Here is a 23,644-nt window from a genome sequence, read left to right on the forward strand (position 1 = left end):
TCTTGACGTTGACGGAATGCTGGTGGAGGGGCCGGCAGTCCGTCACCACAGGCGGCAGCGCGGGCGGTCCGGGTTCATGGCAGTGCCCCTGCTGCAGCCCCATGCGCGCGCGAAGTCCTCCGAGTTGCTCAGCACGCCCCACGTGCGGACGCGGTTCGGTGCGTGCTCGTCCTCCAGGCCCCAGCGCAGGGACTCCTCCGTCCACGACTCGCACCACAGCTGAACCGCCAGGGCCGCCAGCACCGCCAGGACCGCCAGTGAATAGCAAGTAAAGTCAACTCACGGAGTACCGAGCGGAACGGAACGCACCGAAACGCAGCTCGCTTTGGCGGCAAGAAAAGGGTTTTGGTCCCGCCAGCCGTCGGCCTAGCGACGACAACAATCCAGAGCAACAGGCGATCTCTAACCAATTTCAGCAGTTTCGCGGGGTCGGCAAGTAACCTTACTTTCTTTGCAAGTTAGTGTATCTACAGTCAAGGTCAGATATGCGGACTCAGAGAGTTTGGAAATCCCCACACGATTTAAATTGTTGTCTCCACGGTGCAAACAAAACGAAACCTGACTTCTGGCGGCTGCACCTCGCGGCTGGCGCGTCGGCAACCCAACGCACTCCAGCGCGTGCTCGGCAGCCTGTCGGGCCGCCTGCCCAGACTTTGACTCACGTGCACGTAGGACAGGAAGAGCAGCTGCTCGTGGGTGTAGTTGGCCATGCCGGGGAGGCGCGGCTCGGTGAGGCGGTGGCGCTGCAGGTAGCGCCGGTACGCGCGCACCGACTCGTGCAGCCCGCCGTTGTCCGCGATGTTCTCGCCCAGCGTCAGCTCGCCGTCCACCTACGCGAGGGCATAAGCGTTATGGACATGGGCAGAGCGCCGACAGACTCGAAGTAGGTCAGCTTTTCCGCTTTGGGTGGCTTCCAAAGAATTGTTGCCACGAGCAGCTTTGTGCGTGGCGAGGCCCCACAGCATGAACTTTGCCTCCCCTCCGAGGGGGCCTCCCCCGGACTCTCCATGCCTTCTTCCAACTCCAAAGATCCACTGACCGGGTTTGCCTGCGGCTTTCATAGAGCCAGCCTCGGCCGAAGGGGAGGCTGGACCAATCAGCGCCCGTTTGCCGCTTTTCAGCCTAAGTCTTCCGGCGTGTTTACTTTTCGCGGTTTAGCGTCGACCCGTGCCCGACCGGCAAGCCGTTTACTCACGTTCATGTCCACTTCGGGCAGGAAGTAGTCCCCGTACTGCTTCACAAAGCAATCCGTGCGTTTCTCATACTCGGCCACGGTCGCGTTGCTCCACCAGGGCCGCATGTTGCCGTCTCTGTCAAACAGGCGGCCTGCCAACAAAAAGGGGGAATGTCTGAGGGGGCGCCGGGACTCGAACCCCCAGCCCGGGCGAGGCTATCGTTGATGCCGCGATGAAGCCGTGGCGCGAGCACTGAGCTACAGCAACCCCTTGACCCCCCTAGGGCCCCTGAGCGCCGCTAGGCAAGCACCCCACCTGCAGTCCTCCATTAAGGGCATGTGAGCCGGCAAAGCGCCGCGGCCTCTGCAAAGGCTTCAAGGGAGTGTCCTGAGGGAGTGTCCTGGAGGGAGTGTCCTGAAGGCGCAGGCTCAAAGGCGCCGCACTCCATGATGCAGGAGCCAACTACCGGCACGCACCGCGCGTGGCGTCTGATACACCGACCTAACCTGACCCTGCCTGGAAAGGCTGCTGCAGGGATCCCCCTGCCCTTCTCACACACTAAACGCCCTACTGGCGCGAGAGAGACACAACGATGCTCACCGTAGCTGTCGAAGCCGTGCGTCAGCTCGTGCCCCAGTATGCTGCCGATGGCGCCGTAGTTGAGGGCTCTGCAACGGAAAACTGTTGTGACTCGCCTGTGGCGCGACGCCCCGCGACGCCCCGCGACGCCACGCGTCCGGCCGGCATCGGGAATCGAACGGCGCGGCGGTGAAAGAATCATCGGCCGGTTCGACCACGTCACAACGCTAACAGGCGCTAACACTCACTCCAAGCCCAGGTCGTAGAAGGGGAACTGCAGGATTCCCGCGGGGATGGCTGCGAGCAGAGAAATGCAGTCAGACGCGCGGAAAGTGCGAAAACTTGAGGTCCGTAGGAACCACCGCGTCGTACGTACTGACAGAGTTGGCCTGGAAAGTATGGAACGCGTTCACGTCGGTCGGGTCAGTCGCCCACCTGGAAAAGACAAAGGGAGTGTTACGCGACAACTGAAATCCGGGGAGAGCAACAACAAGGACAACTCGCATCGCAGGGGCAGGCGCCGAGGGGTGCACTCGCGTTGCAGTCGGGTCACTTCATCCGCAATAGCGGTGAAGCCAAAATGGACCATTTTATCGAGACAGTGTTGATTTGAGATGGCCTCCTCTCACATCGCATTGTTTTTGAGCCCCTAGAAATCTTGTATCGACCAAGTGATAGTATTATTGGCGTCATAGGCCAGTTTGGCGCGGCGCACAGCTCGGCAGTGGGCCCCCGCGACTCCTCCGCCAAGCCAGAGGCGCACCCGTCGTCGGTGTTGATCCGCCGCAGCACCGACAGGCTGGACTCGGTGACGAGTCGCTGGAAAGACAGCACGTTGCCCAGGTACTCCTGCCTCGTCATGTTGAGCTGGCGGCAAACAGAGGGAAGTCAGCAGGCAGCCTTCCGTTTCCCGCTTCCCGGAAGGTGGTCCGGTTATTTGGCGAGCCCCGCCCAGTGCCCTGCCCACCCCGTGCCCACCCCTTCGTAGTACTCGTCCAACTTGTCCGGCCGCAGCAACCACTCCGGGAAGCCCACAAACGACCTCATGGCGCGGACTTTGCCCAGCGTGGCGGCCTTGGTGGCGGCGTCCATCCAGTTCAGCTCGGCCACCAGGTCCTCGAAGACGCTCTTGACGTCGCCCAGCATCTCCAGCACCTGCGGACCTATCTCGTTACCACCAGTGCTCAGAGGGCCAGAGGACCGGCGCCGGCGGCCTAAACTCTAGACGCGTTTTGAGCTCCAGAATCGCTGAACAGGAGCCGAAACGAACGTCGTGTGACCCCACCATGGATTCCTCGTTCGGAGAGCAATCCATTGGTGGGGTCACGCGTTCGTTTCGAGTCCCAGTGACTCTGTAGCTGAAAACGCGTCCGGGATTCTGACCGCCTCCGCCGGTCTCCTGGCAAATCCACTGGGCAGGGGCGGCGTCGCAGTGGCCGGCCCGCGGTCTCGCCCTCACCGTACCTTCTCCCCGGTCGTCCTGAGGTAAGCAGCGTCCGCCAGATGGTAGCTCACCGCCATGCCCATTAGGCCGTTGACGGCCTCCGTGCAAACGGACTCCCTGCCAGCATCAGGGCAAATAGACATGGCGATGATTAATTATTCAACGGGAACTCCCGTCTGGAGCAGGCTGGCTGGCTGGCAGGCAGGGAGGCCGCCACCCGTAGGGAATGCCACAGGTACTCCACGCGTCAGTCGCGCAGTTTCCTTTGACTGCGGCAGCTACATTCGGCGACGTTGTTTAATCTGCTAGATTATGCCCCAACTACTTCGAGGGATCGCAGCTTATTACTGTGGCTTCACCACACAGTGAAAATTGACAACTGTTCTGTTCCCAGCATGAAATATTCATTGTTGACGATAAATGAGTTGTCATTCGCAAGCGACCTCTTTAATATTACTTCAGCCAGCCCGTTGCCGGTGGCAACGTGGCGTGTGGGAGGTTCCGCGAATAAGGACCAACGCGCACACAGAGAGGACGGTGTGCCTGCTTGGCGGGGGCTCGGTTAGTCTCTCTAAAAACCACCAAAGTGCATTGACAGTGCTGCTGTCAGCAAAAGCCGGAGTGCAGTGTGGGAGAGGAGACGGTGCCATTTTTGCTTCGACGTGCTCGGCGGCTTCGCACCTGGTCGTGGCCCCGGAGGTCCCCGAAGCAATCTCCTGGTACCGCCGCCGGAGCTGCCGCATCTCGGCGGTGGAGTAGGGCGCAAGCAGATCCACCAGCTCCCACCACAGCGACAACTCTAAACAAAAACTGCTTCAGTTCTTTTCCAGTTTTCAAAACGTAGAGCACGCCGACGGTCGGAACGTTCCTCACGTATCGTCTGTCGGGGCGTCTTGGCGAGCAGCTGGGCCAGCTTCTGCATGTACTCGTCGTCCTCCACCACCAGCTTGTCCTTGGTCAGGTCTAAAGTCACGTTTGGCACACTCGCAAACATGGCGGTCAGGAACTCGGTCCAGTTGATCTGCGGCACACCACAGTGGGTCAACACGGCGCGGTGTCTCTGCGCGGCGTCCCTGCCCACGCGGTGCGCCGCACAGTGGGCCAGATGACCGGTGGAGGCGGCCAAAACTCCAGACGCGTTTTGAGCTCCAGAGTCGCTAAGCAGGACTCGAACTGAACGTGTGACCCCACCAATGGATTGCTCTCCGAACGAGGAATCCATTGGTGGGGTGACACGTTCAGTTCGAGTCCTGCTTAGCGACTCTGGAGCTCAAAACGCGTTTGCAGTTTTGGCCGCCTCCACAAGTCTTCTGGCCCACTGTGCGGCGGGGCGGCGAGGCGCCCAGGAGATAGGCCTCCCATCGGCCACCCCCGCGAGCCGCGGTGCCTGTCCGCAGGGGCCGCCACGACCGCCACGCGGCCTCGCATGTGTGCTCGGACTGGGCAAAGCGGGTCGGCACGGCCGATTTGAAAACGGCGGCAAGGCGCGTGGTTTCGCCGCCTTGCAGCAAAGCTAGCAAAGTGCATAGCAGGCTCGCACGCGGCTGTCTGCATCGCGTGGCAGCCAACGTTTGAAAACGAAAGTCAGGCCTAAATTGCCGGTGCTGGACCGTTGGACGCACCTGAGTTGGGACGTCCGGCCCCAGCGTGGCGTGCGTGAAGTTCTGCAGCTCCCACACCCACATCTCCTCGGGGTCCTTGTCGCGGACCTCGGTCTTGTTCTCGGGGAAGGCGAGCTGCGGGAGGGACGACGTCGCCGACGTTAGCACGCTGCTGCCGGTGGACTCCAGTGCTCACCGCGTCGCCTGCTCACCTTGTAGAGCTTCCTGTTGAAGTCCAGCACGCGGCGCGCCGCCCTGGTGACGCGTTCGGGTGGCGGCTCCGCCCTGCGGGTACACGCGAGCGGGGCCAGCAGCGGCGGGGGGCTGCTCGGGCGCTGCTTGTCCGTCTCGTTGGCCTGGTCCAGCACAAACACTGTCTCACTGCTCACGCGGGTAAAATCCCCTCGATGCACCACTGCCGGTAAGGTTGCCACCCCCGTCCTGCCGTCGTCCAAGCTACATTTTCAGCAGCAAAGCTCGGTTGCCTCGTTGTTAGGCTGAGGTTGGCAACCCTTTCGAGAGTGGCGCATCCTGGGAAGGTTTGCCTATGTGTGGCATGGGGCGGCTACACCGAGCCGGAACAGCCTTCGTGCTCACATGCATGAGGACGTTCATGGCCGTGATCATGTAGGACAGGTACGCCTTGAGGTGGCGCTCGTCCCCCTTGTCCGGGTCACCTCCGTCCGGAGTCTGCTCCTGGTCGGGGTCAGACGCCGTGAGGGTCATCTTGGACCGCGCCAAGATACGGTGTCTCCTGTCCTCCACGCGGTGGCCGTGGTACCTGCACAACAAAATCCGACTAAATCACCGAAAAATGAAGGAAATGTCGAAAATTCGACGGAAGTCCAAAAATATTCCCCTTAAAATTTTGAAGTATAGTCTCAAGAAACTAGGGCGGCGTGGAGGCTGAACACTCACCCCAGCAGCGGGGACCCAGACCGGTACTTCCGGACGAGGATCCTGTTGACGGAGCGGTTCTTGACGTCCGGGACCACGTCCAGGTTGACAAGCAGGTCCTTGTTGATGTGCTTCCTGGCGAGGGCGGCCGTGCGTTCCCACACCCACGCAGGGTCGGGCTCCAGGGGCGGCTGGCGAGGCAGGCCCACGGCGTCCAGCGTGGCCAACAGGGGCTCCAGGCCCAGCGCGTCCCATGCGTCTGTACAACGGCAAGGTCTGTGGTTAGAAAGATGAGCCATTACTCCAATCCGCGAGGCAAACCCGGCCCGGCCCGGCCCCGCAAACAGGAAAACGGGCATGTGCTGTCGGGGCTACCTCGGTCCAGGCACGCCTCATACAGAATCCGCGCCTGCCCGACGGCCCAGGGGTCCTCTGCGGTCGAGTTTTGGGACAGGAATTCTGCAAACAAAGGGGACAGGCCATCACCGAATGGGAAATTATTTGTGTACACACAGCTACCTCTACAGATCGCGCAAGCACGTGTTTTTCATACATGTAATCCGTTCCTCATTGTAACAAAAAAGACGTAGAAAACCGAAAAATCAAAAGTGACCTCAATTTTTTATCACACTGAAGTGGTAAGATCGGGAAAACGCGAGTCGATCTGATTTAACGTTCCTGGCAGTGTGGCTCCCCGCAAGCGGATGAGGTACTCCCAGCCCCGGCCAGCCCGAATAAACATGCCAAGGAGCTCAGTGGCTGTGTTCCTGATACACCCCTCATATCGAGCGCCCGCCCCGAGCAGTGCTGAGCACCCGCAAACAGCTTCGACCCCCAATAATGACTCCGCCGCCACTGCTCGCCGAGGAACTCATCCTTGGACGACAGCGAACGTCGAGAGGGGCGCACAGTGGGTCAGAGGACCGGTGGAGTCGGTTGAAAATCCAGACGCTTTTTGAGCTCCAGAGTCGCTAAACAGGACTCGAACCGATTGTGTGACCCCACCAATGGATTCCTCGTTCGGAGAGCAATCCATTGGTGGGGTCACACGTTCGGTTCGAGTGTCATTTAGCGACTCTGGAGCTCAAAATCCTCCGGGATGTTGACCGCCTCCGCCGGTCTTCTGGCCCCTTGCGACGGCCTCACCCTGCACTCCCAGCAGCACGTGCTCCCTGCGGTCGTAGAACCAGTCGTGGCTGAAGGCGGCGGCCGGCGAGGGGTGGTCCTCGCTCCAGCGGCCGCACGTGTACTGGTAGAAGTCGTGGCACGGCGACACGCGCGTGTCCATGGAGCGCAGCAGGCTGGCCGCCGAGCGCACGCACGCCACGGACTGGCAGATGTCACCGTCGTCCCTCTTCATGTCTGCAGCGCAGGCCAAAGTCGCGTCAAAGTCGAGCCAGCGTCCCAGTGGGCCAGACGACCGGTGGGTGGTGAAAATTCCGGACGCGTTTTGAGCTCTAGAGTCGCTATGGGACTCGAACCGAGCGTGTGACGCCACCAAAGGATTGCTCTCTGAACGAGGAATCCAATGAGATGGGGTCACACGTTCGATTCGAGTCCTGCTTGGCGACTCTGGAGCTCAAAACGCGTCTAGAGTTATGGCCGCCTCCACCGGTCTTCTGGCCCACTGTGCGTCGGACTGGCACCAAGGGCCGTCCGAGTCGCAGCAACGGGGCAACAGCCCCGACTTTGTCTCAGGTGCGAAGGCGAACCGTCATCGCCGCCATTTCTCTCAAACAAAACGCGCGGTGTGACAAAAAAAAGCGGGGAAAGAAAAAAGTTCCGCCAAGGCAAGCTTAGCAAAGCGGTCTTGCCGTGGACCGGCCGGGGAGGCCGGGCAGAGAGGGGGCAAGGAGGGAGGGGGTGGCTGTGAGGAGTGGGGACTGGCGCGGCGAGGCGGCGTGGCGGCGCAGGCGACGACGACAGACGACAGACGACAGACGACAGACGAACCACGACCATGCAGTCCCCTCCGAGCGCGCTGAATGGATGGATGGGTGGATGGATGGGATGGGATGAGTGGGATCGTATGCAGAGCTAGAAGCGGTAGCAAGACCGCTTAAAAACTGCTCGTCCTACAGACAAATGGGGCGCTGCTCTTTTTCACACCGCTCACACAAAGCAGGCGGATTCAGCGCTCTCTCGCGCACATGGGGTGGCCCCCGCGGGTGCGAGAGAGACAGCGGAACAATTCGCTGTATACGGCCTGCAGGGGGTGTCACCTCGGCGGACTATTGAACCGCGGCATGGCCCGCTGCGTGACCTTGCCGCCCTGCCCTGCCCTGCCCTGCCACGCGCTTCTTTCGAGTTGTGACGGCCGCGGCGTTCGAAACGTTGCACCCTTTCTGCGAAAGCGGACGACGGTCCCCTCGGAGGCAGCCCGCCAGCGGCGCCAGCGTGGAGGGGTCGATGAGGGAGACTAGATGAATTTGAGCCGTACGTCGGGCGGCCGGGTCGGCCGGGTCGGCCGGGTCAGCCCGGGGGCAGGCGCGCTGAACAAACACACGCACTGCGCGAACACGGCGGGGCGGAGAGCCCCGGAGAGCACATGCTCTTCGCGCAAACACTGCCTCTCGCACACCAAGCAGTGGTGTTACCACGGGCCACCTCGACGCGTGTTATTAAAATGTGGCGGAAGGGCAAATGAAAACAAATTTAACTTTTTTTTTGTACGGGCTCTGCTAAACCGAGGACTGTGCTATTCCAGAACTGTGGAGGTGGCCCGGACGCGTCAAAGGGACCGGAACTGAACGTGTGACCCCATCAATGGATTGCTCTGCGAACGAGGAATCCATAGGTGGGGTCACATGTTCGGTTCGAGTCCCATTAAGCGACTCTGGAGATCAAAACACGCCTAGAATTTGGGCCGCCTCCACAGGTCTTGGCCCACTGTGCGTGCGGCTGGAAGGGCTTCCTGGCTTGGCGGCTCCTCGGCAGGCCAAGGCAGGCCGAGTTGATTCCGGCAAGCCGACGACAAGCCCACGGCAAGCCCTCCACGACCTTCGACTGGCGTTACGGCTTCGCCGCCGCCCCCGCCGTGGCCTTTGAGCCGCGGAGCGCTTCCGAACGTCGCTTTCGGCGCTGTCTCTCTCGCACTCACGGAGCGCTCCGAGAGTGTGCGAGAGAGACAGCGCCGAAATGCGGAATCAGTGTGCTGTCGACGCTGCTTAAAGGGGCGCCGTGCCTCGGCCTGGTCGATGGACGTGACACGGAGTAGAGCGTATGGAGGCCTGGCGGACGGAGGCAAGGGAAGCCATCACCAGCATCGTCACCTTCATCATGATTATCATCATGATCGTTAGAGTCATCCATCATCATCGAGGTCATCATCGGGCAAAGCAGCGCTTTTTGCGAACTCACAGGGGCGAAATATTGCATTTTGTTCACATTTTAGGCGGCTTTCTGGGGGGTCAAGGTTCCTTTGGGTGTCCTTCTCTACCCTCTGGCTCCACGCTGGCTGGTGGGTCACGCGCCTGCAAAGTGCCGCGTCTCGCACCAAGTCGCATTCGGAAACTTGGACAACGCCGAGGCCACTCACAGAAGTACGTGAACACGATGAGGCCGATGAGGATGGCGCCCTCGAACAGGCTGGCAGCCGCCAGCAGGGACAGCACTCGATTTCGCGTCGCCTTCTTGGCCGCAGACCTGCGCAGTGGACCGTGCACGCCGTCAGCCCGCTGATAACGAACCCGGAGGCTGCATACCCTGACTGTACCTCGCCTTGGGAAGCAGCCGCTGGATGCTGGACACACTCCCGGTGGGGCTGGGGGTGGACAGCGCGGCCAGGCTCGGCGTCGCCGTCGCCCACTGCGAGCCCAGGCCGGAGCTAGCGCTGATGAAGACGCCTGCAACAAGGAAGGGAATCTTTTGCATGTACCGCCGGCTGTTTCGGAGACGCTGTGTTAAGCTTCCCCAACGCCCGGTAGTATCACGTCGCTAACTTTGGAGCACCCCGTCCTGCCCCGCCCCGCCTCGCCCCGCCCCGCCCGGCCCGACAGCCCTGCGGTCACCTTACCTCCCGCAACCTGTGGCTCGAGCCCTTGCTTGAGGGGCGGCCCAAGAGGCGGCCCGCTCTCCGGCGCCGGCAGCGGCACCACCTTCCTACCGCCCTGGCCGCCGTGCCGGGCCTGCCGGGCCTGCAGGATGTGGTCTTGGTTGGCCAGGAAGTTGATGCGCAGCTGCTGGCCGCGGGGCGCGGGGCCGACCAGCCTCGGTGCCGGAGGGACGCCGTCGCCGGCCGCCGGCACCCCCGGCAGCAGCACGCCGAGGCCGTCGCCGTTCATGTCGGGCGCGGTGCGTCGCCGGGGTCACGACGCCTGGACGAACAAACGCAACCAAGAAGCTTTAAGGACACCGCTCTTCTTCTGCCAGTGTCGCCGTGCGACTGGCTGAAAGCCCCACCGGCGTTTGAACCAGTTTGCACCCGGCACCGGAACAACAGCACCATGCGTGTCGCCTTGTCGGTGCGCTCGTGGCACGGCCATTGGCACCGCACGGCAGCCCTCCCTACCTCTGCATGCTCTGCATCGAGCGCTGCTGTCGCCCGGGCGCCATCGACATCGTCATCGGGGAGGGCGAGGCCGTCCCTCGGCTCCGCGTTCACGCTCGGCGACACTCTGCAACAAGTGGAGCCAGTACATCAATTGAAAGAGTTTCACCCGGCGAGTCCTCCGAACAGGCTAACAGCGCCCCGCGGATGAGGCATGGCCCCCACGCCCCCACACCCCACGCCCCCACGCCGCCACGCCCCCACGCCCCCACGCCCCACGCGAGCACAACTACTGGCAGTTTGTGTTGGAACTCCATGTTGTGGCAACTGTGTTTTGGTGTTGATATTGCTGGTGGGTGATATTACAGCCCCCTTCACCGCGCTGCTCCGACCACAGCCAAGCCGGGGAAAAGCGCCCCCCGGGACGGCTGCCTGGGTCCGAAGCTTCTGTGCACTACTTTACGTTACGCGGCGGCCCTGGAGGCGGAGTGGGACAAGAGTCCACACAGGAGCCTCAGAATCAAAGTGAAGCGAGTGCCGGAGTTAGAGCGCATCAAGTCGGCGGTGGGGCGGGGGCAGGGACCGAGCCGGCCCAACTCACGCAAAACCTAGTTTCTGCCTTTGGGGTGTCCGGGATGTCCTCAGCGCCGCGGCTCGGGCTTGGGGCCGCGGGCAAAGCATGCAGCACGCAGTGTGGCAGCGCGGCGCACCCCGTGACTGAACCTGCCTGGCACGGGCCGCCCGAGCCGCGGCCGCAGACTGACTCCGCGCGCAGCGTCGGTCTGTTTCTCTCACACTCATGCAACGTCCCGTGCTGGTGCGAGAGAGACAGACCGACGAGCCTGCTGCTGTGGGGGCACGTCGCCTCGCCACCCTTTTAGTTCCTCTGCCGGGGCCAAAGTTCTCGGAAGTGGTGCTTTAATGACCCCAGTGTGGCATCGATTTGCTTTGTTGTTTATGTCCGCGCACCGAGGCCCCCGGCACACCCCGCACGCCACCACTGACGTCACCCTCACTTCCCTTCCGGCCGGGCCGGGCTGGCCCCCGCTTTGCGTGTGTCAAAGTTGACGCGACAACTTGCTTCAAAAATTGAGCAGTGTGTCGTCCAAGAACTTTGAGGGGGCTGTATCATAACGTCGGCACCCATGATGACAGGCGTAACTCGGGCAGCGTGGAGTACTCGCGCGCAGTGGGCCAGAAGACCGGCGCCGGCGGCCAAAACTTCAGACGTGTTTTGAGCTCCTGAGTCTCTAAACAGGGCTCGAACCGACCGTATGACCCCACCAATGGATTCCTCGTTCGGAGAGCAATCCATTGGTGGGGTCACACGTTCGGTTCAAGTCCCATTTAGTGACAAAACGCGTCTAAGATTTTGACGGCTGGTCTTCGGGCCCACTGTGTGGCGTATCTCGCTCTATTGTTCTGAGGTCAAACGAACCGTCTCTCTCTGAGTCGCTTAGGCGCGCGGAGACGTAAGCGACGCACACACTGTACACAGGGCGAATGAGAAGTAGGCCGCTTTGCGCGCTTGGCGCTTTCGAGGAGCGGAGGGCCCATGGGAGGGGAGAGAGGACGTCCATCTACTTCATGCGCCGAAAAATAAATGTATTCCAGACTTCATCTCGGGGAGGGCCCTCGATGCCTCGAAGAGGGCATGCCGTCGATATCTGCGTTCGCCTCCCTTCCCCCTCGACATCCGCTCCCCCCCGCCCCGCCCCGCCCCGCCCCGCCCCGCCCCGCCCCGCCCCGCCCCGCCCCGCCCCGCCCCGCCCCGCCCCGCCCGCCCCGCCCAGGGGAACATCGAGGCCGCCGTCAGGCCCACCCCGCGGCTGGATTCAGAACGGCGCTCCGCCGCTCTGCCTCTCTCGCACCCCCGTGGGGACGCGCCACGAGTGCGAGAGAGACAGGCGTATCGAATGAGGCCGTGCGAGCCCTGACCCTTGAAGGAGCCCCGCGCGTGTCGTTACAACGGCCTGTCCTCGTCGCCAGCCTCATCACATTCATCAACTCCGGACTTATTCATCACGAGTCCCAACACGCTACCCGCACGACACGTGGATTACCGGCCGGCCGGCCGGCGGGGACCCATTCGATATTTCCGAGCGATAAAACAGGAAATAAAGGAGGAGAACGGTGCTGTCCCTCGTCAATACTTCATTAATGGATGAGAAAGACTATAAATGAATGAGAAATACTTCATTAATGAAAAATTACAGTCATTAATAAAGTATTACTGACGAGGAACAGCACCGTTTTCCAACAGTGAGGTGCTGTCGTGTTTTTAAAAGAATACCTGTGTGAGGTAGTCAATGACCAACCTGTGCTCTCTTTGAATCAAGGTAGGTGTCACGCGTGTCAGTGTAAATTTCTAGGGCAGCTGTGCAGTGTCACTCCCTGCAGTTCCCTCGAGTTGCCGCAATGTGCCTTCCAAAACTTAAAATGAAAGCAACGAGCCCTGAAACTGAAACAACGAAAAAGCACGAGAAGCGGTATTCTCTCCCTGAAAAGCCAACCTCACTGCAAGAAATGCGCCGGTATACCGATGGGTGCCGGCTTGCCGCGGCTCGCCACGCTCAGCGCGTTGAGTCCGCTGCCTTTGCTGTGACGGCCGCCTGGATACTGCCGGCCGGGTGGATCGACTGTGTGCGCTATGCCTGGCTGTGCCCGGCCATGCCTGCCTGCCGCGGGGTCGCCCCGGCCGGCCCGCTGTGTTCGGCGCCCCGAAGGCCCCCTCCCCCTCCCCAGCCAGGGCATAGGGCGGATATGGAGTGGCCCAACAAACGTGCAAGCCGCTCTGGGTTGACAGTCGTTGGTGAACACAGCCGGGGGCCAAGAAGAGCCGACACCGTATTGCTCCGCCAACATTCCCTGAATGCAAGTCTCTTCCTCATTCCTGTGAGCCGAGCCGCCGCGCCGGGCGTGCGGGTTTACTTTGGTGACGACGGCCAACATCTCATAATTAATTTCTCATCCTGGAGCGACGTTTCGCTTGCGAACGCGCGTGGATCGCAGGGGGTGGGCAGCCACGCCACCACTCGTCGCTCTCAAACGTAAATACGCGGAGAATTCGATTTTCCATCGGCGCAAATGTACACGTGTGTATACATAGATGCCAATGTGTGTGAGTTTGTGCGTGAGTGTGTGTGTGCGTTGACCTGCGTTACAGGGCGCTCGGTTGCCGAGGCTCCGCGGGGTCGCTGACTCTTGTTTGAAACGAAACACTTCGATCGACCCACTTTGCGCCGCGCGGTCGGGACGGGGACAAACTGGCTCATCAGTAGTCGCTTTGTGAATACACAGCGCTGGAATCCAGGGGCAAAAAAGGCCTTCGCCAGTATCGGGACCTCTGTGCGCTGCGGCCAACGCTAGGCACGCACTGGCACTATGTGAGCAGGGTCTGGCGTTGCTGGGACTTGGAGGCGGCTTTCCAGCGCGCTCCGGGCAGGACTTGACGGTGTGACAGGTGACGTGACAAAAGCTCATCCTCCGCCCGCGAGGCGGCAGAGGCCGCACCCACTTCTAAAGTTATGAGGCAGCTGCTATTTCACAACTTTGTTCGAGCGAGGCGTGAGTAAGCCTTGGCAGGGCTGCTTCCGATCAGAGCGGCGGGATTACTTCGGTACTCTTGTGTGGAAAATAAAACGACGGCGAGGCTTTGGGATGTGTGTATTCTGAAGAGGAACATTTTTTGTACCGTGTGGCTGGTGCGGTGAGCTGGGGGGTGGATGATGACGGGGGCGACTTATGACCTGCACACAAACAAAGGCAATGAGTGCGTCACGAATTCCGTTTTGAGTGGTGGTTGCTGGTGGCACGGGGCGGGCCCGCCCGGATAAATTGACTGCAGGCGGTGTGCCGCCCCGGGTCTGTGGGCGAGACAATGTTTGCGCGGAGGGCACACAGTCCGTACCTATTCTAGTGCTCGATGCTGCCGTGGCCGCCGAGGCCGTATGAACCTAGGCCTCCTAGCCCGCTGAGCCCGGCGACGGTGAGGTCCGTGCCGCCATGGCCGTAGCCCAGGCCGTAGCCCAGGCCGTGGCCGTAGTGGGCCGAGACGGGGACGACGGTCTTGGCGACGTAGGGCACGTGGACCTCCTTGGCGACGTAGGGGACGTGGTACGGCACCGGGACGGGCCTGGCCACCGGCACGGGCACCGGGTGCGAGACGGGCACGGGCACGGGGTGCGGGACGTGAACGGGGACGGGGTGGGGCACCGCCACGGGGTAGGGCTTGTCCACGGGCACGGCGTAGGGTCGGTCCACGTGCACGGGGTAGGGCTTGGGCACGGGCACGGCGTACGGCCTGTCCACCGGCACCGGGTAGGGTGCGGGCACGGGCACGGGCGTGTGCTTGATGACGGGCACGGGCACGGGGTGCGGCACGGGCACGGCCACCTGTCACAAAAATAGTTAAGCATTGAAAAAAAATACTGGTATGTTATTTTGAGTTAACCTTGAGTCACAGTGCCTGTTTGGTGATGACAGTGTGGATGGAGGTGGTGATGGGGTGGCCGAGGCCGTGGCCGGCAATGAGAGGCGCGCCGTGTCCGGCGAGGGCGACGTCGCCGAGGCCGTGGCCGCCCAGCCCGATGGGGCCGATGTCGTGGCCGATGTCGTGGCCGACGGCGGGCAGGGCGAGGGCCGAGCCGACGCCGAGGCCCCCCAGGGCGCCGTACGTGCCGATGCCGGACAGGCCCCGCTTCTCAGTCTTCTTGGGTTTGTCGTCGGCCGAGGCCGTGGCCGCCACCACCAGCAGCATCACCACCTGCAAAACAACCTCGAATGGCTCTAGCGCCTGCGGAACCCCGGGTAGGCAACCCGCCAGCCACAGATGCGCGTTTTGCCTACCGCCCATTACCATTGCCATTAAGGGCTAGGCGCTCTACCGAGACCTGATTTTTGTTCCTGCCCAGTTGGCGAGCAGGACGGGCGGCAGGACCGGGACCAGGACCGCCCCGAACCCGCAGCAGCAGCCTGCGCCTCGCCGCCCGGCGTCGTCTTGCGTCGCCTTGCGTAACATGTCTCGTTACGGGCATTCTCCGCTCGAAACATGCTTTTCGTAACGCCCCAGGTCACACACACACACACACACACACCTGCCTCACACACTCACACACCGTCGCACGTAAGCCCAGAACAAAGTGGTGTGTCGGGGTGGTTTCGGCGGTCCTTCTAATGACGGCCGGAGTGCAGGCCGATGATGATTGCGAGCGGACGCTCCAGACTCATTCCGAGAGTCGTTTTCGTCCTTCTGTCTCTCTCCCACCTGTACGGAACGCGCCATGAATGTGAGAGAGAGAGAGACGGAGGGACGAGAACGACCCTCGGAATCAGCCTGCAGGGCTGCTGGCAGGGAACAGGGAACCCGAGCCGGGCAAGGCGAAGAGTCAATTATTTTGCAACGGGTCGAACGGACGCGGCGGACGAGCGGAGAGCATGAGGGCACTCCGGACACTCGGCGGGGCTGCACGATGGCTGCCCTTGCCCTCACGGCGTGCACCGTAAGGGTGCGAGTGAGACAGAGAGCAGTCCCCGGGGCATGCTGGGTAGTCTGGGCAAGCAATGAGGCCGGTATAATGTAATGAGTGGAGTAAATACTACCCCCCCCCCCCCCATACGCCAAGGGCTGCCCCAAGGGCTGCGGCTACACATGTGTACAGATGGAAACATCACACTCATATTCACAGCCAGAAAGTTTTTTCTCCGCGAACGCACTGGGAAATCCGATGCCAAAAAAACCTTTTTTGAAGGACCCTTCTAACTGAATGAAATTTTGGTAAAGCCATCTTTGTATGGCAGAAATGCCGCGCGCGTTGTATTGGCGAGTGGTCGAGCCGCAGGCTTTCGCCGCCGAGCGGCGGGTCGACCACGGCGAGGACGAGGTGGCCGAGCAGAAGGTGGACGCGCTGCTCCCCGGAGGCCATCTGGAGGCGCTGGAGCGGACTGGAGTAAGCCTTTCTCCAGAGCCGCCCGGTGCAGCCCGCTGCAACCCGCTGCAGCTCGCTGCATAACAAGTTTCGCGAAAAGAGATTCACTTTCAGGCTCTCTGGCTGGACGAGCCCGTTACGCCCTGCCCTGCCCTGGCTTGCCCAGCTGACTAGGCTCCGCGAGGCTCCGGCTTAAAAGAGCAGCACAAGAGAGGTTAAGTTGAAACTCCCGCCCGACGAGACGGTAAAGTTTGCGTCACTTCAAATCATTTTCGTCTCCGTCCTGCAATCCTTTTCAGTGCAACCGGTTGACCTTGACCTTCGCGCACTTCACCTTGCACCTCCTACTTGCACCCAAACGACGACACTCGAAAATTCAAACCGATTTCACGGTTGAAAACTCACCAGTAGTCTCATTTTGTTGCTGGTTATGGAGACCGCTTACCCCGGACAACTGAACAGTTGGACACCATTGCTGGCGGTATATACCACCCATCCCCACCGCTACCCCCTCCAGCGCCGAGCGCCTAGAAAGCATTTGCAACTTTTGAACTTGTTAACGGCCACGTCATCTCGCTCGGACCGTCTGCATTGTTCTCCTTCTTTCAGCAACCTCAACCAATAATTGATTCAAGCTGTGTGTGTGTGTGTGTGTGTGTGTTGTGTGTGTGTGTGTGTTGGTGTGTGTCAGTGTGTGACTCGCTTCGCGGAGAGCGCCCCTAACGAGAGTCTCGAGATGAGGAGAGCCGTGAGGGGAAAGAGGGGGCTGTGACACACACACACACACACACACACACACACACACACACACACACACACCTACACACACCTACACTCACACACGCACACTCACGCGGGCGACCTTGCTTGCGATTGGCTCGTTGTCAGAATTAAAACGAGCCGATTGGCTGACACCAAACGCATCGGGGCGAGTGGCACGCCGCGCCTGACACATGCGACATTACGCATGATCGGCACGCAACGGCGGCCAGAGGCAGCCAGAGGCAGGCCGTCATACAAGGAGCAGATTGTGTCGCTGGCTGCGCAGCCGCCGAGTCTGGCGTGGCTGGCAAGCCCGGCCGGCCGCTGCACTGCACTGCGGAGAGACCGGGACGACAAAGAGGCCACTGTGGCCTCACTGGCGACCGGCCGGGCCGCCCGCCGCCATGCCGCCGCCGCTCCCAGTGCAGCAACGCACGAGCTGCGAGCGCAACCTCACCTACAGTGGCGGCGCGTCGGGCCGCCGCGTCCCTTGGAGTCGCACCGCGGGGCGTGGACCGGGCCGGGGAAGACGTCGCTACACTGCCAGCGATGACGACGGGCCGGGGAAAACAGTGGCCTGTCCAGAGCCATCTGAGTGGGAGGCCAAGGGGGAAAACTAGCTTTTGCGTACAGTGATGGATCCAGAGGAAAGGGGCATTGGTTCTTTAGACCCTTCCTTAAAACCCGTCCTTGGCGGGAACCCACTCAGCAGCCAGGTCTCGGACGTCTCTGATCACGCTGAAAAATGAAAAATTCAAATCAAACGAAGAGTTACTTTATTTTACGAGCTGCTGTGTTTAAATGACTGAATACCGGAACGGTACGGAAACAGAGTTGGCCGCACGGGAAACTCGTGGAAGACACGTTCGGCGAATTCAGAGAGAAAAGAAACGACGCCAATCATGGCGCTCTTGGATCCAACTTTCCGCGACCGTTCTAGGTCGTCGAAAAATCCAGGGGTGGACAATTATTTCACGGTGGGATTTTCCATCGCCCTGGACTTGTATGGGAAATTCCGTCGCTGGGGCGTTCTGCCAGGGTCTGATACTGACCACTGACCCAGAGCCGGTGCGCGCGCGGGAAGTAGTTAAAACGGTCCTCGGCTGCGCCGCACCCCGCCGTGCGTTGGACGGAGATGGAAAGTGAGAGGACCGGATGGCGCCGAGGTGGGCCAGCACCGGCAGCGCACTGCTAGGCCGCCGAGGGTAGGCCAGTACAGCCCGCCATTAACGTGACCCCTCCCCCCCCCCCGGCCGCCTTGGCCGGGCGCCACGCAGACTGAACGTCACTCTCGTGTCTCTCTCGCACTCACGGCGCACTTCGGCCGGGTGCGAGAGAGACGGAGATACGGGCCGAGGCGCCAAACCGATAACGAGGCGGTGCAGCGATACTGGAGGGCTGGAATGCCACCTATCGTGTTTCGATGAGATTAATGGATTGTATTAATAATATCGGCGGAGCGAGCCTCACTGGCGAAAAAAGAGTGCGATGATGGAATGCCGCGAGGGATTGTCATTCTTTGCCTCAGGCTCATCACGTCCACCACCATGTTCCGGAAATTGAGACCCGAAACAATTCGTCGGGACCGAGGTCGGGACGCACAGCACACAGTTCTGATCATGCTAGCACTGGATATTTTTTTTTTCACCGAGGTATAACTGCAAGGGAGTCAGGCTGGTGTTCTGTCGCCAGATCAATGTGTTTCCTGTCCACTGCCATCGCCTTCCGTCCGGCTTCCCCCTCCCCTCCCGTCGCCCACGCCTTTTTCTGCTGCGAGGCCGCGGCACAGTAATTGGGTCGTGGCAATGTCGAGTCGGTGCGTGAGGCTCATACCGACTGCAACCCCTGGACTCGTCCTTCGCGTCCCGTTTCCGCACTCAGTCCCTCCCACCGCGCCGCCCTTCCCGACCGCAGTGGCTTTGTTTGTCTTCAATCCTCCTTCCTCTATCAATATTTTCGCTTGAGCGGAAAAACTCAAGCGACGTGTCCGAGCCAACGAGCCAGAGGGAGAGAGCAGAGGGAGCAGAAAGGAATCATCGCGAATCATCTTCCGTTTTAGGTCAATCGGACCGACCATTTTACATTTTCAAGATAAAAATGAAATGGAGACGTGACAGTGTATGCGAAATATAATCCAGTTCGCTCTCCAGCTTTTTTTTTCGTTTTCGGTGGAGTCGCGCTTGTTGCTTCACGATCCGCCAATGGTCACGAAGTGCGACCCGGCGTCGTTGCCCGATTCAATTGCTTCAGCTTCCTACTCGATTTCAGTTGAGCTTGCTTCTCTTTTTTTTCGTTTCGTTTGGTTGGAGCCAAGCCGAGAACTAGTCCCCGATGTGGGGCGCCTTCCACGAGGGTGGAATCGGTTGTGGTGGGGCCGGTGGGGCTGGTGGGGCTCGGGGCGGGATGGGGTGGCGTCGTATAAAAGCCGCGTCGACGGCGTGTCCTTCGCAGAGCCATCCGCGCTGCCAGCGAGTCCTTGAGCCGACACCATGACACATCAGGCAAGTCTCGTGTGGTTCGCACTAGTCCTGTGACGAGCCAACGATAATTACAAAAAAAGAAGCACGTACTAGTCGCTTAACAATTAACGCGAAAATAATGACCGCACAACGCTTTGATCGCTCTATTTCTAATCCAGCCGCGACGCCGATTGGGCTGCTGGTGACAAAGTAGAGGAAATAATGATGCTGAAAGTAATGGCGATGCTGCGGTAGCTGCGCGCAAGGCCGCTCTGCCCTCGGCTCTGCCGCGCTGCGCAACGCTCCGGATTCCCGGTTTGATGTGTCGCGCGGCTTCGCGGCTTCGGGAGAAGAGTAGCACTGCTACGCGCTGCGCACGCCGGTCGGCCGCTAACGAATTACGTCAGGTTTACGCGAGCGGTCCATGCCGCCGGCCCGGCCGCGGCCCGGCCCATGCTTGCTGTCACCGCCACAGATGGCATTCCCGGAGCACGGCAAGCACGGCAGGCACGGCAGGATGTGATAGGGACGCGGCCTCCCCTCCGGAGTTATGCCCTCGACGAGGGCAAAGCCGGCAAAGCGAGGCGAAAGGAAAGGGGCCACAGACCGCCGCCGTCTCCGCCAGCGCCTGCCTGCAAAAGTGATCTGAAAAACGGTGTGTTCCAGGTTGTGCTCGGATGCGTGCTCCTCGCCCTACTTGGCGTGGGGGAGGTGGTCGCCGACGCCGGGTCCAAGGCGAAGCGGGGACTGCCGGCAGCCGGCCTCGGGTCCGGGATCGGCCTCGGGTCCGGCGCCGTCCTCTCTTCGGGCCTCGGACATGGGGCGGTGCTGTCGTCGGGCCTCGGCCACGGCGCGCTGCTGTCTTCGGGCTACGGCCTCAGCGGTAGTCTCGCAGGGGGACTCGTCTCCGGAGGCCTCCTATCCAGTACCGGCCTCGACGGAGGCCTCATATCCAGCGCTGGCCTCGGCTCTGGCGGTATCGGCCTGCTCTCAGGCGGCCTGGTGTCCGGGGCCTTGGCGGCACCCACCCGCACCGTGTCCACCGTGAACCAAGTGGTACCGTACGCCGTCGCGCAGCCCTACGCCGTGACCGTGAACCGCCCGGTGCCGGTCAGCGTCCCGCAGCCCGTGCCCGTGGACGTCCCGCGCGCGGTGCCCGTCCCCGTGCCGCAGCCTGTCCCCGTGGAGGTGCCCAGGCCTGTCCCGGTGGACGTCCCGCGCGCCGTGCCCGTCCCCGTGCCCAGGCCCGTCGCGGTGCCCGTGGCGCAGCAGGTCCCCGTCCCCGTGGCGCACCACGTGCCCTACGAGGTGCAGCAGCCCGTGGCCGTGCCCGTGCCCCACCCCGTGGCCGTGGCCGTGCAGAGGCCCGTCCTGGTCGCGCAGCAGCACGCCGTCGCCGTGCAGCCCGCCGCCATCTCAGCGCTGTCCCCCTCCGTCATCGGCCACGGGGGCCTCCTGGGCGGCGTGGGCGTCATCGGCCATGGCGGCCTCCTCGGGCACGGCAGCGTCATCGGCCACGGGGCCCTCCTCTCGCACGGCGCAGTCCTGGGGGGCGTCCGCACGGCGTACGGCTCAGGCTACGCCAGCAGCCACAGCTCCAACTACATCGAGCACCACTAGGCGCTTCCACCCACCATGCGAGCCCCGAACTCCTTCTAGTCACTGAGTGAGACCCTGCCCTTACACATTTTTGAAATAAAACTAGGAAAAAAATCGATGTGTTCATTAACATTATTTTTGGGAAATACAACAGCAGTGCCCCGCCATCTGCACTGATTTTACCTGAAATTAATGTACATCATTATAGCCATTTTATCGGTGATGTGAAATCGAAGAATGAATAGATCAACCATGGAAAGGTCGATTTGCGTGTTAGCGTCATGGATGAACGTGGGTGCTGTGCATTGTTGACCTCACTGCCTCTGGAGCCCTAGAGGCTCTATGGGTTCGAAGCACTGGTTCGGCCCCCCAAGCGCCTGTGAGCCAGGCAACACTTTCTACTTGCTAGTAACGGTGTGACTGCGCGGCTGTGGTGCCGAGGGTACTCGAGAATGTGTCAGCGTTTGCGAGACACGGAAACTGAAAACAACAGAGCCAGAAAGATTTTTAACGTCACCATTTATTTACATACAATCCCTTTATGAACGTTCTTACGGGAAGATCACATTACAATGTTTGATTCTTTCATCGTGTTTCTTCTTTAAAAGTGACGTGAATCACAGCGATGAGACCAAATTCTTTGGTACATACGCGCTGTCCGGGTGAAGAGAGGATCGGCCATCGAACTGGCGTGAACTGGTGACAAATCAGCGGAGGGCATGATGACGTGAGCCCGACTTGTTGAAAGACTAGAAAACTTCATCTCTTCCCTGCAGCAACTTAGTGGCCGTAGGACAGCACCTTGCTCGCCCCGAGGGAGACTCCGTGGCCGCCGACGAGGAGGCCGCTGTCGCCGAGGCCGTAGCCGCCGAGCCCGGACGATCCAATAGCGATGCTGGAGCCGAGGCCGGAGTGAAGTCCGAGGCCAGAGGAGCCAATGGAAATGCCGGAGCCGAGGTCGTAGGAACCGACATCGAGGCCAGAGCCCAGGCCGATGCTGGAGCTGCTGACGGCGACGGTGGGCTGCGCGACGGCGACGGCGGGCTGCGCGACGGCGACGGTGGGGACATGGCGAACGGCGGCCAGGGGTTGCGGCACGGCGACGGGGTAGGGCTGCGGCACGGACACGGGGTAGGGCTGAGGCACGCTCACCTGCACGGGCTGGGGCACCCTGACGTACACGGGCTGAGGCACGGACACGGGCACGGCGCGCGGGACGGCCACGGGCACGGCGCGGGGGACGTCCACGCGAACGGCCTGGGGCACGGCGACGGGCACCGCGCGGGGCACGGCCACGGGGTAGGGCTGGGGCACGGCCACGGGCACGGCGCGGTTGATGACCACGGGGTAGGGCTGCGGGACGGACACCGGCACGCGCCGGATCACGGTGCTGACGGTGTGCGGCACGGCCTGCTGCACCTGCTGCACGGCCACGGGGGCGGCCGCGACGACGCCGAGGCTAGGAGACGCCAGGCCGATGGAGCCGCCGCCGAGGCCGTAGCCCGAAGAGGCCAGCCCGATGGAGCCGCCGCCGAGGCCGTATCCCGAAGAAGCCAGCCCGATGGAGCCGCCGCCGAGGCCGTAGCCGAGGCCGTGGTCCAGGCCACGCTTCTCCTTCACGGCGGGGACATCCGCGGACAGTGCAGTTGCCACGCACAGGGAAACGAGTACCTGCGCAAAAACACATCAGTCAGTTAGTAGGTATCCGCGCGCTGCTCTTGGAAGGCCACATCCTTCATGCCATCGCCGCTTTTTCTGCTCCACCGCATTATTCCACCGGGTCGGCTACTCACCGCGTACACCTTCATGCTGACACGAGTACGACACACTGAGACTGCGGGCAGCAATGACCGGTGCTCTTATATACGGCCATATCGGTGGTCGTCGGTGCCCCCGGAGCACGACCTCGACGAGCAGTAAGTTGCAGCTGCCGCGACGTCGCGGTGGTCGCGGTGTCGCGATGCCGTGAGGGTGAGACCGGCCGGTGGGGCCGCGTGCTTCCCACACCTCTTTCCGGTGACGACGCTGGCATCCCAATCACGACAACCTGCAACATCCGTCGCTCTGTCCTTCTCGCACTCAGAGGGCGTTCCGTTTAGGTACGAGAGAGACGGGGGATCGGTCTGCCGGCTCGGCTAGCAGCGTGCACCCGGCAGTCCGGACAGTCAGGGGCATCCTTGACGCGCGCGTCGCGTGGAAGCCCGTCACAGGCCACTGTCTAGGGTTGCCAGCCGTCGCGGGGTGCTGTCTAGGGTTGCCAGCCGTCCCACTGCGAAATTATTTGGTGCGACGATGCGCGGCCCTGGCGTCGCCTCGCCTTCCTCGCCCAGGACTCGCCGACCCGGCGCGCCCCGCAGTGTAGGAGCCAGCGCGCCGAAAACACGAAGGAAGCGGCCCAGTTTCAAAGGGTGTCACCGTCACCCCTCCCCCCTCTTCCCGACGCCCAATCTTTGCCGCGTCTCCCACGCGGACACTTTGCTTCCGCTTAGACGGCACCCGGAGGACGCGTCGCGTTTTGTCGCGGCCCGTGTTACACTATACACGTTAGCGGAACAAGCAGGCCACTGCAAGTCCCGGGACCAGCAGGACACCTACAGCGCCCTGCCTGAGTTTTTCACTGCTAAAAAATACGATTTCAAGAAATCCTAGGAGTCACGAAGTCAATTTGATTATTGTGTAAGAGTGTGGAGAAAGAAAAGAAGTGGTGTTGTG

General features: G+C 61.5%; 4 protein-coding genes across 4 annotated transcripts; 1 reads left to right on the forward strand and 3 right to left on the reverse strand.

Moving 5' to 3' along the window:
- Positions 1-42: 42 nt before the first annotated feature.
- LOC117639763 (neprilysin) lies at positions 43-9,759 on the reverse strand. Its single transcript, XM_034375653.1, has 20 exons — positions 9,712-9,759; positions 9,412-9,541; positions 9,235-9,341; positions 6,843-7,058; positions 6,072-6,155; positions 5,718-5,955; positions 5,397-5,580; positions 5,012-5,155; positions 4,821-4,934; positions 4,072-4,219; positions 3,880-3,997; positions 3,219-3,315; positions 2,733-2,909; positions 2,518-2,621; positions 2,131-2,189; positions 2,003-2,051; positions 1,776-1,843; positions 1,196-1,326; positions 663-830; positions 43-219 (listed from the first exon to the last, which is right to left on the reverse strand). Exons 4-20 carry the CDS (start codon positions 7,054-7,056, stop codon positions 43-45), a joined length of 2,274 nt encoding a protein of 757 aa, XP_034231544.1. The 5' UTR covers positions 7,057-7,058; positions 9,235-9,341; positions 9,412-9,541; positions 9,712-9,759.
- Positions 9,760-13,835: 4,076 nt separating this feature from the next.
- On the reverse strand, positions 13,836-14,797 carry LOC117643614 (proline-rich protein 4-like; the record flags this gene model as incomplete). The annotated part of the gene is made up of 3 exons (XM_034382600.1): positions 13,836-13,934; positions 14,096-14,580; positions 14,654-14,797. Coding segments are annotated over 2 exons (624 nt in total), but the record flags the coding sequence as incomplete, so codon positions are not given.
- Positions 14,798-19,363: 4,566 nt separating this feature from the next.
- Positions 19,364-20,953, forward strand: LOC117643621 (tetra-peptide repeat homeobox protein 1-like). The gene is made up of 3 exons (XM_034382613.1): positions 19,364-19,375; positions 20,000-20,698; positions 20,795-20,953. The coding sequence occupies exons 1-3, from the start codon at positions 19,364-19,366 to the stop codon at positions 20,951-20,953; spliced, it is 870 nt and encodes a 289-aa protein (XP_034238504.1).
- Positions 20,954-21,434: 481 nt separating this feature from the next.
- LOC117643630 (larval cuticle protein F1-like) lies at positions 21,435-22,417 on the reverse strand (the record flags this gene model as incomplete). Its single annotated transcript, XM_034382625.1, has 1 exon — positions 21,435-22,417. A coding segment is annotated over one exon (705 nt), but the record flags the coding sequence as incomplete, so codon positions are not given.
- Between the last annotated feature and the right edge of the window lie 1,227 nt (positions 22,418-23,644).

This window comes from Thrips palmi, unplaced genomic scaffold, assembly GCF_012932325.1.
Source record: "Thrips palmi isolate BJ-2018 unplaced genomic scaffold, TpBJ-2018v1 HiC_scaffold_1, whole genome shotgun sequence".
NCBI classification, from domain to species: Eukaryota; Metazoa; Arthropoda; class Insecta; order Thysanoptera; family Thripidae; genus Thrips; species Thrips palmi.